General features: G+C 39.8%; 1 protein-coding gene across 1 annotated transcript in view; it reads left to right on the forward strand.

Moving 5' to 3' along the window:
• Nucleotides 1-4,200: 4,200 nt before the first annotated feature.
• The window catches only part of c8a (complement component 8, alpha polypeptide), a 45,238-nt gene continuing 31,334 nt past the window's right edge, over nucleotides 4,201-18,104 (forward strand). Inside the window, exons 1-2 of the mRNA XM_060829800.1 lie at nucleotides 4,201-4,286; nucleotides 8,052-8,169. Of these exons, the coding sequence (XP_060685783.1) occupies nucleotides 4,201-4,286; nucleotides 8,052-8,169 (204 nt within the window). The remainder of the gene's footprint in view (nucleotides 4,287-8,051; nucleotides 8,170-18,104) is intronic.

Here is an 18,104-nt window from a genome sequence, read left to right on the forward strand (position 1 = left end):
CAATGGCAGATCTTGGAAAACCCTCACAGTACTGGGACCTTAACTTCAATTGAACACTACACACTTGAGTTCCTGGTTATAAATATGTTTCCCTTTCAGAGTTTTATTGTCACCAACTTGATTAGGATTTAAATTTAGCAAAGATAAAAATAAAATATCTTCACAAACAAATCTTGATCACAAATTATTGTTAGCTAAATATTTTACTGTAGTTTGATGAGCATTGGTAATAATTGTGCATTAGAACCATATTGAATAAAATTGAATTTATTGTCATGTGTACTGAGGCACAGTGAAAAGCTTTGTCTTGCAAGCAATACAGGCAGATCACATGGTTAAGTAGCATAGATAGTAAATAATTGATAAACAGCAGCAAAAACAAAAACACAGGTACAGGCGAATGTTAAGAGTTTGTGACTCCATTCAGTATTCTAACAACATGGGCGGCACGGTAGTGCAGTGGTTAGCACTGCTGCCTCACAGCACCGGGTTCAATTCCCGACTCAGGCGACTGTCTATGTGGAGTTTGCACATTCTCCCCGTGTCTGCGTGGGTTTCCTCCTGTTTCTCTGGTTTCCTCCCACAATCCAAAGATGTGCAGGTTAGGTGAATTGGCCATGCTAAATTGCCCTTAGTGTTAGGTAAAGGGGTAAATGTAGGGGAACGGGTGGGTGGCGCTTTGGCGGGTTGGTGTGGACTTGTTGGGCCGAAGGGCCTGTTTCCACACTGTAAGTAATCTAATCTAATCAAACAGTAGGGTAGAAACTGTTATGAAACCAGCTGGTGCGTGAGTTCAGGCTTCTGTACCTTCTCCCCAACGGTAGAGGTTGTAGAAAAACATTGCCAGGGTAGGATAGATCTTTAAGAATGCTGGCGGCCTTTCCTTAACAGCGGGCCTGGTAGATGGATTTTATAGATGGGAGGTTGGCCTTTGTAATTGTCCGGGCAAAGTTCACCACTCTCTATATCCATCTTCGATCTTGAATGGCACAGTTGCCGTACCAGGTAGTGATACATCCAGACAGAAAGCTCTCGATGGCGCATCTATAAAAGTTGGCAAGGATATTCACTGTCATGCTAAATTTCCTCATCTGCCTGAGAAAGAAGAGACGTTGTTGGGCCTTTGTAACCAGTGTGTTCACATGAAGAGTCCAAGAAAGCTTGTTGTGGATGATTACTCCCAGGAGCTTGACACTCTCCACTCGTTCCACTTCTGTGCTGTTAATGTTTAGGGGGCTTGAGTAGTATCCTGCCGAAAGTCAATAATGAGTTCCTTGGCTTTGCTGGCATTGAGAGTTAGGTTGTTCTCAGTGCACCATTTTCCAGGCCTTCCACCTCCAGTCTGTAGTCTGCTTCGTCGCCATCTGAGATTTGACCGACTGTGGTGGTGTCATCAGCGAACTTGTAAATGGCATTAGTCTGGTATTTGGTGATGCAGTCATGGGTATACAGTGAGTACAATAGAGGGCTGAATACGCATCCCTGGGGGGCTTCAGTGTTGAGTGTTAGTGAGGATGAAATATTGTTCCCAATCTTCACTGATTGTGGCCTGAGGGTCAGGAAACTGAGGATCCAGTTGCAGACAGTGGGGCTTAGTCGGAGATCACTAAGTTTAGTAATCGATCTCAAGGGGATAATAGTGTTGACGGCTGAACTGTAGTCAATGAGTAGGATTCTTATGTAGCTATTCTTGGTGTCAAGATGTTCTAGGGAGGAGTGAAGGGCAAGTGATATGGTATCTGACGTGGATTTGTTGGTTTGATATGCAAATTGGAGAGGGTCAAGAGTAGTGGAGAGGCTGGGGTTGATTAGTGCTATGACCAGCCTTTCAAAGCATTTCATGACCACCAAGGTTAGGGCCACTGGGGAATAATCATTGAGATATGCTGCATGAGTCTTCTTAGGTATAGGGATGATGATGGTCCTCTTGAAACAGGCAGGGACAGTGGCCTGCTGCAGGGAGAGGTTGAAAATGTCAGAGAAGACCTCTGCCAGTTGATCTGCGCATGCTCTGAGTGTACGGCCTGGTACTCCATCTGGTCCCATCGCTTTCCTTGGATTCACACAAAGGAAAACTGATCTGACATCTGATGCAGTGACTGTTGGGATACATCCATCAGGACTTGTTAGAATAGGTGTTAACTCTCCACCGAAATTCTACTCAAAGCGAGCATAGAAGGTGTTGAGATGATCGGGGAGGGATGCGTCATTGTCTGCTACCTTGTATCTTTGGCTATACACCTGAGGGAATAGAGAGATTTTCAACTGAAATTCCCCCCTCCCCAATTAGACTGAAAATTGAAAAAGATAATGATCTTTACTTGACATCCTAATGCTTACACTGTTTGGCAGATGGATCTGTAAACGGGCTGTCTGTTCTTCCGAACATTAGCAGGACCCAAATTGTTAGTAAAAAGAAAATGTAAGTTTAGGTCTAAGTCCACTTACTGAGAATGTCCAAAATGAGTAAGGTCATGGTGACATCAGATTACATGGAACTGGTTTTGTGTCTTTTGCACTCGAAGTATGATGTCATTTCCTATCACCGAATCTATGCTTATAATAACACAAAGACTGTGGATGCTGAAGATCTGAAACAAAAACAGAAATTGCTGGTGAAACTCAGAAGGCCTGGCAGCATTTGTGGACAAAGTTAAAAATCACACAACACCAGGTTATAGTCCAACAGGTTTATTTGGAAGTACAAGCTTACAGAGCACTGCTCCTTCATCAGGTAGTGAGCTGACAAAGGAGCAGCGCTTCAAAAGCTTGTACCTTCAACTAAACCTGTTGGACTATAACCTGGTGTTGTATGATTTTTAACTTTGCCCCCCCCAGTCCAATACTAGCACCTCCAAATCATGGCTAGCATCAGTGGAGATAAAGCAGAGTTACAGTTTTGAGTTTGGTGACTCTTCATCATCAGAACCCTCTCTGTGTGATTGTATTCAAGTTAATTTTCATTCACAAGGGTGTAGACTTCACATCACTAAGTTATCTCTGCAAGTTATGCCCAATGCTGGTTATAAGGCTCATTTATGATTCTCAAAACCAATGTTTGGAGCTTGTGCTGCACAAGCTATATCCATTAGTGCCATGTGTGAGTGATTCAACCTACTTTCTTTAAGATTAGATTAGATTAATTACAGTGTGGAAACAGGCTCTTCGGCCCAACAAGTCCACACTGACCCTCCGAAGAGCAACCCACCCAGACCCATTCCCCTACATTTATTCTTTCACCTAACACTATGGGCAATTTAGCATAGCCAATTCACCTAGTCTGCACATCTTTGGACTGTGGGAGGAAACCGGAGCGCCCGGAGGAAACCCACGCAGACATGGGGAGAATGTGCAAACTCCATTTAGACAGTCACCCAAGACTGGGATTGAAACCAGTTCTAAATCCTTACCCTATTCCTGCAACTCTGCATTTCCCGCGACTAACCTTGACATTATTGGACACTGTGGGCAATTTAGCATGGCCAATCCACCTAACCTGCACATCTTTGGAGGAAACCAGAGCACCTGGGGGAAACCCATAGATGCAGGGAGAACATGCAAACTCTGTACAGACAGTCGCCAAAGAGTGGAATTGGACAAAGGTCTCTGGCACTGTGAGGCAGCAGTGTTAACCACTGAGCAACCAATGCTGCCACCTTAAAAACACATTGTAAATAAACAGTAGATTGAAGGAAACCGTCAATGTAAGTGGTAAAGAAATTGCAATGTCAAGGTTCCCATACGATACATTAATCCAAATATGATTTACTATATTAATACAGCAATCATGATCAATTTTTAAAATGTAGATAATACAAATTTAACATATCAAAGAATACTGACATTTCGAAATTGATTACAAAGCATCAACTTTAAATGTTCCAATCAGAGCATTAATATTACGAATTTCTGTTCAGTTTAATGTAGTGAAAAATATAGTAATATTATAAAAAATATAAGATCTAAATATTCTATAACAAAGTCAAATGGAGAGTTTGCTCAATTTTTCCTTTCTGAATTTACACTACTATTAATCATTTATTAAACGGGCTTGTTTGCTCAACCCTTTTCAATTGACGTTCTGTTACAATGCTTTGGAATTTGCAGCTCTTTAACACTTTTTCATTTGAGTAGCAGTTTATTTGATATAAAGTGTAAATTTTCTGATGGTATAAATATTAGATTTACACTGCATGAAGAATGAATTTGTTTTTGAATTGCTTCTCATCTTTTGCATGCCTGCTGTTTTTAACTCATTTTGCCAATTCGAATCAGATCAGCAACAGGTTAGTGTTTACCACTTCAGAAAAACTGGGATAACTGAATGTGTTTGTGGTGATATTTGTAATGGAATCTATGGCTGTGGGTCATAATTCTGGGACCAAAAGGAGGACCCAGCATCACGTGAATGAATCAGGGTGCATGGGGATTTGGGGGAATTTTAAAGCAGTGGACAATTAAAAGCATGTTGTTTGGATTGCATTCTAACTAAGGATATCAGCTTGCCTCTCTAAGTTTCTGGCCTGATCCTGGAGTTAGGAACCAGGTAACCTCAGCTGTGCAACTAGTAGACATGGCTGCCTCTGAGGTTGCAAAGAGAAGGACAGAGTGCACCCTTTTCGGGTAGTATTCAAAAGACAGCAAGAGATTTGGAGATGTGTCAGGGTGAGGCAGACAGGCCCTGGTAATAAAAGGCATGAATCTTACAGTTGTATCATCTAATCTCTTGGGGGGGGGGGTGATCATTTCTGCTGGGAAGGGTTGAGGTGGGGAATAGATTCCCTGGGTCATAAAACCTTGGGAAAGGAAGGCCTTTACACAGACTTTGCTTTGGTGTGCCTGGTAGATTCTCTATTTGTTGTAGGTACTGTTTCAATGTCGTTTAAACGGTGACAGTGGATGTAACATGATGTCAATAGGCCAATTTATTAGCTTACCAATTGTCAACCTCCACTTGGTTGAACTGCTGTCATTCCTGCCATGGAAATAGTCCATGGCGTGGAAAGACATTAGGTTTCTCTCACTGTGCCTCCCACTGCTATTTTCCCATCTACTTCCCAATCCATTTCCAAAGGCCAGAATCCCACCCTTTATATCTTAAAACTTGAAAAGTAAAGATGGGGTCCTTACACAATGTATTTTATGTCGTGTTCTTCAATATAAATCTGAGATTTTGGTGACAGTAAATATAAATGGTGATTGAAATCAGCAGAGGAGTCAGAATGTTTAAAAATACCAGAGGTTTTCTTCTGTTGTTTCTGGATCTAGGATTACGTGGCTACTTGACACAAGAAAGCCCCACCATTTGCAAGTGAGCAGTGAGCCAACACCACTCAGCTCTTCCTCCCATCTGCTTAAAACCGACCAAAATACTGGATCAGTTTTTCTTTAATCTCAGAAATCTGTCTGCAAATTAATAAACATTTTCAAACCCTGCTGTTCTCTACCTAAAGTCTTTGCTACTTCTTGATCGTCGTGGAATGTCAAATGATCTCCACAGCTCTTTTCTTCACTGTCAGTCTCTTCTTAAAATTCTTCTCTACTATTATCTCCAGCTCAATGCAAGGAGCTCGAGGAGTTCTGTGTCACTAATCAGAAGATTTGTTATTCAGCTACATGACTATCTTCACCTTGCCCATAAACTAAACTTCTGTCAAGGTTTGCTGGTCTAGCCACTGATATCCACATCTCCTGAAAGGATAAACAAAAAAAACCCTTCCATTCTTCCTTGATTTAATCTTTCTGTAATTTTCTCTTTTCACCATAGCTGGTTTGTTCATGAAACCTTCTGTTCTTCTGATTCTTTCTCCAGTAAATTGATGATCACTTAATATTCTTTCCAAATTAGATGATAACATAAATGGTTTTATTCATTGTTATTTTCCAAGTTCCCATGTAAATCTGCTATCATCAACCCTTTCTCAAAGAATAAACATTTGACTTTTCTTCCGTTGAACATTATAGCTTCATTTCCAAATTTTCTTTAATCTCCAGCATCTTCAGCCTCCCAACTCCTCAGCCATCCTTCTTGCCACTCAAAGTTGAACCTTTACACCCTCACCATAGCACAGGAGTAGCTCTAAGCAAAGCCGCAAAATCACAAACTCTGTAGGGCTATGACCTTGATGCACTATCCCTCATCATCCTTATCAAGCTAATGCATCCTTTAATGTGGTTGACACGTTATCCCATTTATATACTGTTGATACTCAGTTTTATTTCACCAACCTTTCTTTTGAATTCTTCAGTGATTATGTTGACATGTTACCTATCTAACATTAAGTACTAGGGAAACTGCAAATTCAAGACGTTATGTGTTGGCTACTGAAGCTCTCATCCATGTTTTTGTTCCCTCTGCACTCAACTGTTATGATATTTTCATGGCTGGTATGCCACCTTGCACTTTATGGGAACTCTGCTGCCCATATTGTAACCCTCAGCAAGCCTTCTCCATCTACCATCTCTCTGTGCTTACTGACCTACATTGTCGTAGAGCCCATCCAATGTTGAAATGTAAAATATTTGTCCTCATGTTTTAAACCATCTTGACATTGATTTTCTTGGGTCAATATGTGGGTGGGGAATAACAACTGGGCACTCCACCTAGATTTACCTGCTGGGCTGAACATGCTCAGTTCAGCTGAGAAAATATGTGCTTAAAACATATTCTAGACTGACTTGTCATGTGAACCTCCTTTTACAACTGCCAGGGGGGTTGAAATTACGTTGTTTGTGTATTCCAAAATTGACTTGATCAGTGTTCCATTCTCCAAGTGAATAAGCCTCCAACTCTGAGAGTTAAATAAATCAGGTGTTTGCTACAGATGTCTTGCTAATGAGTGCTGTGAGTTCTTCACACTGTGAAATCATTGTCTTATATGGGTTTTGCACTCAGACTGAGCAGAAAGTACAGCAACACAAATTAGGATTCACTGTTCTATGAGTTAAAGGCACATAAGCTTCTGTGTCTTTATTTAAAGCAAGGTTTGTTTTCAGATGTTCAGTTCAGGTTCCAGCCAATGGATTAAAAATTATCATTTGACATAGCATATATTCATGATAACTTACTCTCATAGACCAGAATTTAGTTAATGTCACCATTGTTTCTTATTTGCTTTAAGTGATGTCAAGTCTGAATCAAACAAAGCAAAATTTCTTGACAGGAATGTAGTGATTGTAATGAGGTCAGCCAGAATATGAGTTGCCTGATTGCAGCTGTTAATCTGGTCCAATCAGGGACTCCTGGCTGACAGATATAAACACAAGTGTTAAGAGGTTCTGTTCACGCTGAGAACTGGCTCTAAGGAAACTGGATCAGTATCAAGGACTCTCCACGTGTAAATAAAGGATGACATAGTGATGGGATACCTGCCTCTGTGGAGTTATTTCAAGGAAGGCCCACCCTCATCAGTATAGGTTGTAGACTCTAATGAATTTGTGCTGGACCCTTTAGCCCCTAAAGGCCACTGCCCAGCTCAGTTGTAAAATAGTGGTCTCTAAGATATTTCTGCTTAATTGATGCAAGAGCTCCTGCTTGAATTTGCTGTCCTTCTTATAATTTTATACTGCCCGTAATTGTACATGACCAGAGAATCATTGAGCAAGGTTTATCCTATTCATTTATCGATGTGCCAATGGTATCCAACCAAACATGAGTTTATTGATGTTTTTTTCACAATTCCTTGGAATTATATATAATTGTTGCATATTCAGCAGGATTTTCTTTTGCAGTTACTGTTATTTCAGTTCTTCTATGTGTGAGGTGGCAAATTGCTTCTAGCTGTAGCAGTGGAGAACAGACAGCTGCCTATGGGTAGCAGCAGAAGCATATTTTTATGTTTCTAATTTGCTGAGTAGAAAGAATGTAATTGACTGTAATTGCTTGTTCAACCTTGAAGGAAGGATTAAAAATTTAAACCTCTTTCATCTGCCATAATAACTCTGGATACTAAGAGTGTATTGTTATTCTAGTATATCAAACCATTCTTACTATTAACAATAACCATTAGTAAACTCTATGCTGAAAAAGAATTAATGTTATTTCATCCCAGTTCAGGATATTGTTGCACACATCTCTCTGGCCGAAAAATCCGAAGTGTAGTCCCACTTGACTGTCAACTTGGCCAGTGGGCTCAATGGACAGTGTGTTCGCCTTGTGAAATGAGAAAGGTATGATTGCATATACCAACACTGTTTAACTTATGATTTAGGGAATTGGCTCATTTGATTTAAAAGACAAGATGTAGATACTTGAACAAAAACAGAAAATGATAGAGAAGAACAAAAGATCAAACTGCATCTGAGAAAGAATAACGTAAAATTGCATTTTGTGAATTAATCTCTAAACAAAATAAAACTGCAGATACTGGAAATCTGAAACAAAAATGGAAACTGCTGGAGAAACCCAAGCCTGTGGTGACAAAGTTAATGTTCCAGAACTTCTGTCTGCTTTCTTTCCACAAGTGCTGAGTTTCTTCAACTATTTCTGTTTTTTGTTTGTTTGTTATGAATGTTTGCTTCTAAAGCTGAGAAGTTAACATATTTCAAGGCTCCATTGTCACTGTCAAGGTCTCTAGTTCAGATATGATAAAATTTCAGTAAATTGCTTTCACATTGCTCTATTAATGTTTTTGAGTCAAAATGCCAAGGTGCTACTACTGTTTCAACAGTGTAACTTCTTTAGTTATACACTAAACATCCTGCAGTCTCTTAAGTAAGTTAGTGAGTTCAATAGCAATAAAGAGGTTGAGTAGGATAGGTTTATTTTCATTTGAAAAAAGGAGATTGAGGGGGGATCTGATTGAGGTTTACAAAATCATGAAGGGTATAGACAGGGTGGATAGAGGCAAGCTTTTCCCAGAGTGAAGGATGCAATAACGAGAGGTCACGCTTTCAAGGTGGAAAGTTTAAGGGGGATACGCGTGGTAAGTGCTTCACACAGAGCGTGGTGGGTGTCTGGAACACCGTTGCCAGCAGAGGTGGTAGAAGCATGCATTTAGATTAGTTTAAGATGCGTCTGGACAAATGCATGAGTAGGTAGGGAGCAGAGGGATACAGATGCTTAGGAATTGACCGATAGGTTTAGACAGTACATTTGGATCGGCTCAGGCTTGGAGGGCCGAAGGGCCTGTTCCTGGGCTGTAAATTTTCTTTGTTCTTTGTTCTAAATCTGTGTACCATCATTGTGTTGCACTGCAGCAACTCATCAAGATTTCTTCAACAGTATCTTCAAAACTTGTAGCATCCACCATTTAGAAGAACAAGTAGAGCAGATGCATGGGAACACCACCACCTGCAAGCTCCCCTCCAAATCACACTACATCCCAACATGGAACCATATTACTATAACTTTATTTTGAAAAGCCTGGAACTCCCTCCCCTAACAGAATATGGACTAGAGTGGTTCAACAAAGCAGCTCATCACCTCGTTCTCCAGGGCAATTAGAGATAGCCAATAAGTACTGGCTCCATGATGTTTATATCTCTGAACTGAGTAAACATCAGACACAACCCTTCATTCCTGTGGTTTGATGTTGACAATATGTTCAAAATAATTCCAAATGGATGTTTTCTTGATGTAATATATATTGAAGTGCCCCTGTTGATTACAAATAAGAACTTCTTAGTTATTTTGGAATGTTATTGTGTAAATCAGAATTTGTGTTTAAATATTAAAAACAGAATTAAAAATGGATCCAGGCATGACGAGAAAGGCTCCACGTCAGGCCCATTATTCGTAATTTTTTTCATCTTAGATAGTTTTGTTTTATCTCTTTTCCAAACTAACAGGAAAGGCGAGCACAACAACAAAATATCCCATTTTTAAATATCATTAGATTCCTACAATCAAAGCTCATACAAATGGTTACTGTCCATAGCTGTAGCTATAGTAAGACTGTAGCGTTTTATATAATAAAATGTAGATGGAAGGGCAAAGCCCATAGGACAGGATAGAACCAACATGGGAAAAAATAGGAAAGAAAGCAAGTTAAATAACTTGAAGCAGTTAGCTGAAACCAAACAAGTTGTACATGTTATAGATTGCAAGAAAAGGTAAAATTGAAAGAGGTACAATTTGCTGTTTTAGTTGATCTGAGAAAGAATAAGTTAAAGTGAGATACAATGCAATGCACTGAGTATAATAGAGGGCTTAAGAATTTCCTGGTCAATTCCTGGACTGGTTTCATAAACTCAGCTAACCTTAAATAAATATGATTTCAAAAGAGTACTCAAACCATGAGTTAATTAAGTTAATCTATTACAAATGTTATCTTTTTCAAGGAAAATATTTAAGTGAATGTTTTTACTTTGATTAATAAAATATTTAGAGATAGCCTTTATTTACTTCTGCAACCTGGTGACTTGCTGAAAATGTGTCTCTCACATTTTTAGAGAAAGAGAGGCTTAAGTATTGTATAATTGTAATTGTTGTCTATCCATTACAACAGTACGATGTTCCCATAATAATTAATAAATTTACAAAAAAAGCCAGCCAGACATTTGCAAAATAGCAATAAAATAATTTCTGTGTGAGGTATGCACATGCTGTGTGGAATCTTACTGCTCCTTGATGGAAGTGTAGAGAATGATTTTGCCATAAGCAAGTCAACAATGGAAGTGACCATGGAGCAACATTTAGCCAGTAATTCACAATACAGCACTTAAGGGGGGACAGGGAAGTCTCTGTCAGGATTTTCCTGTGTCAAAGTGGCCACCTAGTGAGTGAAAAGCCCAGCAGTTTTGTGGAGGAGACATTCTGGCAGCAGGTGAGTGCATCATTAAAGCTGTAGAATTTCCAATCTCTAGTGACAGTGTCACAGGTTAAAAGGTCTTACCCACAGTCGAAGCATTTTCTTCAGAGGAATAATCCCTCTGCTCTGGAGGTCTTTAACATTAGCCATCAGCACATGTATGTTTTAAGTATATGTCTGAGTGTTCCTGCATTTAATGGAACACCTTGCTATCTGAGCAGTGCCCATCTCTTCCACTCTGCTGTTTACATTCTTAAACTGCAAGCCTTTCAATCGAGCCTGCAGCCTGAGGAACCCACCAGCCATCCATGATTGGAAGAGGCTCCTGATGCAATCTCTTAGTCGCCTATTTCTAGGGAGATCTAGCAGGCTAACAGTACTCACCAGTGAGGGAGTCAGACTTGTTTTTGTGCCTGATGGAAGAAGACTTTGACCGGCTGTACAATTTCACACAATAGCTCCATAAACCCGTCAGATATCTGGGCTGGGATTTTCCACTTTCTTGGTGAAAGTTGCAGTGAACGTCTGGAAGAGTGAAACATGCCCCACCTCCACCAGTGAGAAAGTCAACCAGATTGGCATCAAATCAAGCGACACTCAGACACTTAAGTCATGATCCGGATCGCTTCTCAGCAAATTGGGATCCAGGACTGAAATGTGCCATTTGGCTTGAAGCTGCTGTTCAATCAAAGGCAATAACCATTGTGAGTAGCGGCAATATGTCTAAAGCCTGGGCTGTTTTTGGCTGCATACTAACACCAGCAAAAAGGGAAGATGCTTATTTTGGAGGTGGGTGGTGTAGGGGGAAATGGATTGGTGGGGGGAGGGAGGGGTTGTCAGAGATGGGTCTTTATGTGGCCCTGCATTGGCCTCCCTCCTCTGTGTCCGATTCCTCCAGACTGGGACAAATTGAAACATCCCACCCAAACCAGTGATGACCAGTTGTGAACTTGGCCAGTTTTCCTACGTGTCGGAAACAAAGTTAATTAGACTAATGGCAGGTTAGAGCTTTAAGGGGTCATTAATTCACCACTTCAGGGATTTAATTGGTAGCAAAGTGAAACTTAATCATTGAAATGGCAGGAAAGGTGTGAATAGCTCCCTTTTGCCAATTTATTCAAACATTTTCCCTCCCATCCCCTTCCCTATCATTTCTAAGAGGGGCAAAGTAAATCCTTGAAATTAAGGACTATCATTAGAAATCTTCCAATTACTGATTGAGATTCTGCTAAGGGAACAAGGTTCATGACAAATATAGTCAATGCTGTCTGGGAGCTGTGAACTCAACAGAATGCAACTAATTTTAGACAGAGCGTAATTATAAGAAAACTCTGCTATTTGGAGAGTTTCCTCAGCAGGCAGAGGGAAATGTGTTTGATTGATTAAAAAAGGTCATTCACATTCAAATTACATTATTTAATTCTGAGATAAAATTGAAGATGAGTTATTGGAGTAAATGCAAAATACCATTCAACAGAACATGAATCAGAAAGAAATGTACATGGAATGCTATTTAGTTTTGCAATTGTGGACAAAATGGTATAATATAAAACACAGTTGGGATAAAATTACTTTCCAGTTACCTGTTTGTTGTGCCAATGGTTCCATACACCTGTATATGTAGACGACCCTGATGCAAAATGTCCTATTTCTATCTTGGCAAATGGGTTAGAACCCAGCCAATTAACATCCACAAAAGGTTTTCAGAGCAGGAAAATCAGGAAGTGCATAATGATTGATACTAGTACTGAGTTTGGACCCTCACCTTCTATATAGCTCCTTTTCTTAATTTACATCTAGACATATGTTAAGCAGCATAAAGGAATCCTCAAATACTTAAAAGGATTATCAGCTTATAGTGGTTAGTTGCCAGTTTATTTACTCTGGTAACTCTTGGTGCATGTTTCCATAGTTTCAATTTGCAGAAGAGTACAGGGAGGCATGGCAGGCTGTTGTTCATTTTTTATGATTTCAATGCTTCTGCACTAACCAATTATACCTAGACATGAAATTTGACTATAATAGAGGACTGTTACTGATCCCAGTGACAGAAACTGAGGGCAAAGCATCAATACTTTCCATTTGGGTCCCCAACAGATTTTATACAATATAAGCAGCCAATTAACTTTGATTCTTGTTATGGTTGGCTTCTGTAGTTTTTTTTGCATTCAGTTGTTCTTTGCTGCTGACCAACTTCTAAGTTTAGCCAGACTGGTTTAGTATTTCTGTTTTAATCATTTCGCTTCTCTATTTACCATTTCTCTAATATCACCTGCACCTGCAGACCTAACTGTCTCAGTTAGACAAAGATAAAATGAAACATACATGCGGATATTCTTGGGGTACAGGATAGCATAGTTCTGATAGACACATATTCTAATTAAATAAGTGATGTATGAATATGCTAGAGGACTCTGGTATTCCCCAAGAGGTCTTCTCTTTGTAACCCAGCACTTAATCTTAGCCAAAACGTGTGGCACTGGAAAAGCACAGCAGGTCATGCAGCATTCTGGTGAAGTGCTTATGCCTGAAACATTGACTCTCCTGCTCCTCGGATGTTGCCTGACCCGCTCTGCTTTTTCAGCGCCATACTTTTCGACTCTGATTCTCCAAAATCTACAGCTCTCATTTTCTCCTACTGATTTATAGTCATTTTGCTTTTCTAGAAAACCACTGATTCCAGGTTCTGTGCATGTTGGTGAAGGAGATTTCAAGCATCTGATTATGCCTAACCTTAAAGTGCTCCTTAATTTTCTCTTTATTTACATGACACCATCATTGAGGATTGCGTTTTTGGCAGTTTTTAGTATTAATCCTATCAGACACTTTGACATCAGTACACAACACTCATTAACTATGAAGCTGCAGTGGCAGCTGATACTCTCCGGGTTTTCCCCTGAACTCTGTGGTACAACCAATGGGTGTACCACCATTAGTATCAGAGCTGCAACAAGCAATCAAGCAAATGGGAAAACTGACAAAACAACAGTCCAGGCAGTATCCAGCTGAGGACTTAAATGCTGTTTGGATTTTGTTCACACCTAGACTCTACACACTCAACATTTGGATATGGAGGGAAAAAGTACACCCTCTCATCAACCATCCACTTCAAGAATGTGACAATTATAACTATCTCAAAGAACTACCATGGTATTTCCTTTTAAGTAAGTCCTGAAAAGCATGTTCCTGAATTTTTTACTACCTGTTCCTGAGAAAATGCTGCCAGATGCATAAGAATATTTCCAAAGGAACCACTCACATGGTCTTCATTACTACACAAATACAAGCAAAGTGTTGAGAGTAACACTAGGACCTCTTCATTGCATTCATTGACCTGACCAAAGAGTTTAACACAGTAAATTGTGAGACTCTATGTATTGTACTTTTGAGTACAAGATAATCATCACAATCTTTAAACTGATTGTTGGTGATGTGACTACTATGTTGAGTGAGAGATCTGAGACTGTGCAATTCAAAATCTGGACCAGGATGAATCAAGGTAGTGTGATGCTCTCTGGTGTGAATATGAAATTTGTAAGCCATCCTTGATCTCTTCAATTTTGCATGCAAGAGCCTTAACCTGTTACTGGATATTGTCAAAACCAAAATCACATATTGATGTAGATCTGGTCAGCAAAATATTCCAATTGTCACTTGCATTGAAGGTGAAACTTGGGAAAATGTTGAGCAATTTCCCTACTTTGGCAGTCACATCTCTCAAAAAGCAACCACTGACGAGGAGATCCTTTACAAAATCAGTTGTGTCAGCTCAGCCTTCTACAAAATACGGCAGTCTGATTTAGACAACAAAGGCCTCTGCAAGTCAACACAAATGCTGACAACTTGACGATCATCCAGATAAAACTGCTGGAAATTCAACTGCAATAGACTGGACACTGTATCTAGGTGAGTGAAAAGTATCTCCATCACTAGATCCCGATTTCAAAACACTAAACAAGTCAGTGTTGCAGGAAATGAAAATGCTTCAAAAACATTCCAAAGCTTTCCCTGAAATATAACAGCATTGATAAAAATGACTGGGAGGAGCTTGCTATCAGTAATTCCAAATGACAACAACTTATCCATCAAGCACATCATGCTTTGATTTCAAAATCCTTAATGGTAAGGCAAGGCTGAAGCAGAGAAAGTAAGAAAAAGAAACAAATCTTACATTGTGGGTTCCACTATCTCATGAAACTTCCTGCCTCATGTACCCAAAGATTTGTGGGTGCCTGTTCATTCACATAAAGATCTATGCCAGATCTCACAACACATAGTAAATGTCCTCACCAAATTGCACATGAGCTGGCAATAACCCCTATCTTTAAGTCAATCCCTCAAATTCTCATGAGTCAAGATCCATGATTGATCTGCTCTTGTTGTCTGATTGTAGAGATTACAAGCCCACCAGGTTTCTTTTGATAAGGGTTTGCTCTTGTGGCTCCCAAAACAGCAGTTATTTTGACTGCTAGGATGTTACCAGATCCAGCAGTGATCTCATAAATTAGGTTAGATTACTTACAGTGTGGAAACAGGCCCTTCGGCCCAACAAGTCCACACCGACCTGCCAAAGCGCAACCCACCCATACCCCTACATTTACCCCTTACCTAACACTACGGGAAATTTAGCATGGCCAATTCACCTGACCCGTACATCTTTGGACTGTGGGAGGAAACTGGAGCACCCAGAGGAAACCCACGCAGACACGGGGAGAACGTGCAAACTCCACACAGTCAGTCACCTGAGTCGGGAATTGAACCTGGGTCTCAGGCGCTGTGAGGCAGCAGTGCTAATCACTGTGCCACTGTGCCGCCCATCACTGTGCCACCGTGCCGCCCACTATAAAGGAATGTATCACCATTAAAAAGGTAAAACATCCTTAATGGTTATTAATCCTAGTGTGAGGTACATCTTATCATACTCAGGGCAAAACATCACACCTTCCTTTTTTTTATTAAATCACATTCAAATCAACATGACCTGGTCCTTCTTGTTTTTCACTTTCCTATGTGTTTTGCTGATGGCCAATTACTAAGTTTAGCTGGAGCAGTTCTGTACTTCTCCTTTAAGTGACTCATTTCTCTATCTATCCCTGTCCTAATGACATCTGCAGCTGCAAGGCATAACTGTCTCTCAGATTATACAAGGCTAATGAAGACCACAACCAGATCAGCCATTATCTTATTGAAGTAGAAATAATGTGGTCTGTCTGAAATCAGATGACAATGTGTTTTTATATAAACATAGGAATATAACATTTAGGAGAAGGAGTAGGCTATTTTACCCTTCAATACTGTTATGTCATTCATTAAGATCATGGCTGATCTGATTGTGAGCTCAAACGTATTTTCCTGTCTGCTCCTGAAATCTTTGGATCTTTTGTCCTACAGAAATATATGTAATTCAGCTGAGAATAGGTTCAGTAACCCAGCATCTACTGTGCTTTGGGACACAGAAACAAAATCACTTTATCTATGTCTAAAATGGGATACCTCTTATTCTTAAAGTATGTTTTCTGATCCTAGCCCCTCTTATAATCTCCTGGTAACTTTTATTGCAAATGCTACTTTTAATCTGTCTCCACTGCCATTGCCTTGTTAGTTTGAACTTCATGGATTTCTTGAAAGAAATAAAATTGTGACAGGTTGTTGAGGGTGGTGAAAGGGGGTTGATCAGAATTCAGTTATAGATCAGAGGAAATGAGTAAATGAGACACAAATGGGATGTTAAATGGAGGATTAGCGATGAGGTTTGCGTTGTCATCAGTGATTCAGCCCTCCAAACGTCTGTTGCCTCAGCAATAGCCCTCCTGAAAATGGGCAACATCTTTTCCCCAGGGGAGATCAGAACATACAGGTATGCCTCCCTTCTTCTGTTAGTTCCTGTTGCCTCAGCATGCGTGTCATTTAGTCCTGCAAGAGAGGTGGATGAGTTCAATCGATATAGTGCAGTGTGTTTGGATAATTTTATCATGGCTGAAAAATTTGTGCTGAATTTGGGTTTAAGCTTGTAACAGTGTGAGGTGTGTAATCATGGATCATAAAAAATTTCGAGTGGGAATCCTAATTTATATTAGAACTAACAAAAGGGAGCAAAAGGCTAATGAAATGAGACTCAGTATGTAGGTGTAATGACTGATTAGGAAGGCAATGGGATGATATTGTTTATTACTAATGGAATAGAATATAAAAGTAAGGAGGTTTATGGTAGCTGTACAAGGTGAGATGACATATGGAATACTATGTATAGTTTTAATCTCCTTTATTCTAAAACACTATCATTGATACAGGAGCAGTTCAGAAAAGGTTCACTTGACTCATTCCTGGCATGAACAGCTTATCTTATCATGTAAGGTTGAACAATTTAAGCCCTGGATGAATTGGAGTTTAGAAGAGCTAGAGGTAATTTTATTGAAGCATATAAGATTTGAGTGGTTTGCTGTTTTATCTTGCAAGGGACTTTTAAACTAGCGAACACAGACGTAATTTAAGACAAGTGTAGAAAATGTTTTTTTTATGTCAAAAGGTCATTAGAGTGTGAAATTATTGTACCAAGAGGGGAGTGGAGACAACATCTTTAAATGTATTAAATGCTGATTTATATAGATTTTTGGCAGATAGACGAGTGAAGGTTTATGGGGTGTGCAACAAGAAAGTGGAGCCGAGACCATGACTAAATCAGCCTTGGTTTTATTGAGTGGTCTGAAAGGATGAATGACCTCCTCCTGCTCCTATGTTTTATGTATTCCTATGACTCCTGAAATTGTAGTTATCAGATCAAGAATTTTGACTTCTAGAGGTTCTAGCTTAACAAGCCACTCATGATCAGTTTTATGTAGGAATATATATAATGTATATACACATGTATATGTTCTAGTGGACTACATTTCATTACTAAATTGGACCGGTCAGGCTTTTGTGCAACATGACAGTGGTCTCAGCAGTCTCCTAGCTAGCTGGCATGGCAAGGTGGATTTTAAACAAAGAGCTCTCAGCCTCCAAACCTGAAGTATGATTATTTCAAATGCCTGGGAACTAAATGCCAACCAGAATGTACCAATTTGCCTGCTGACTTACTGTAACCATGTGACTGTCTTAATGAGGCCATGACTTAGGCTGCAATCTAGTGGCCAGTTCAGGTCAAAATAAAAGTCAGACTGTTGTCTGAATAGTTCCAAGCATAAGTTTAGATTTCACCAGAAATTGGCTAGGTATCAATTTTGGCAAGTTTCACGGTGGGCTTTTCTCAATGAACCCTAGTGAGAGTTCTTAGGCTATTCTCTGAAACTCGCCTCATCACCATGCACCAAGCCTGTATGGTGTCCTGTTTATCCTAACTTCCCTCTCTCCAGA

The sequence above is a fragment of the Hemiscyllium ocellatum genome, chromosome 9 (genome assembly GCF_020745735.1).
Source record: "Hemiscyllium ocellatum isolate sHemOce1 chromosome 9, sHemOce1.pat.X.cur, whole genome shotgun sequence".
Lineage (NCBI taxonomy): Eukaryota > Metazoa > Chordata > Chondrichthyes > Orectolobiformes > Hemiscylliidae > Hemiscyllium > Hemiscyllium ocellatum.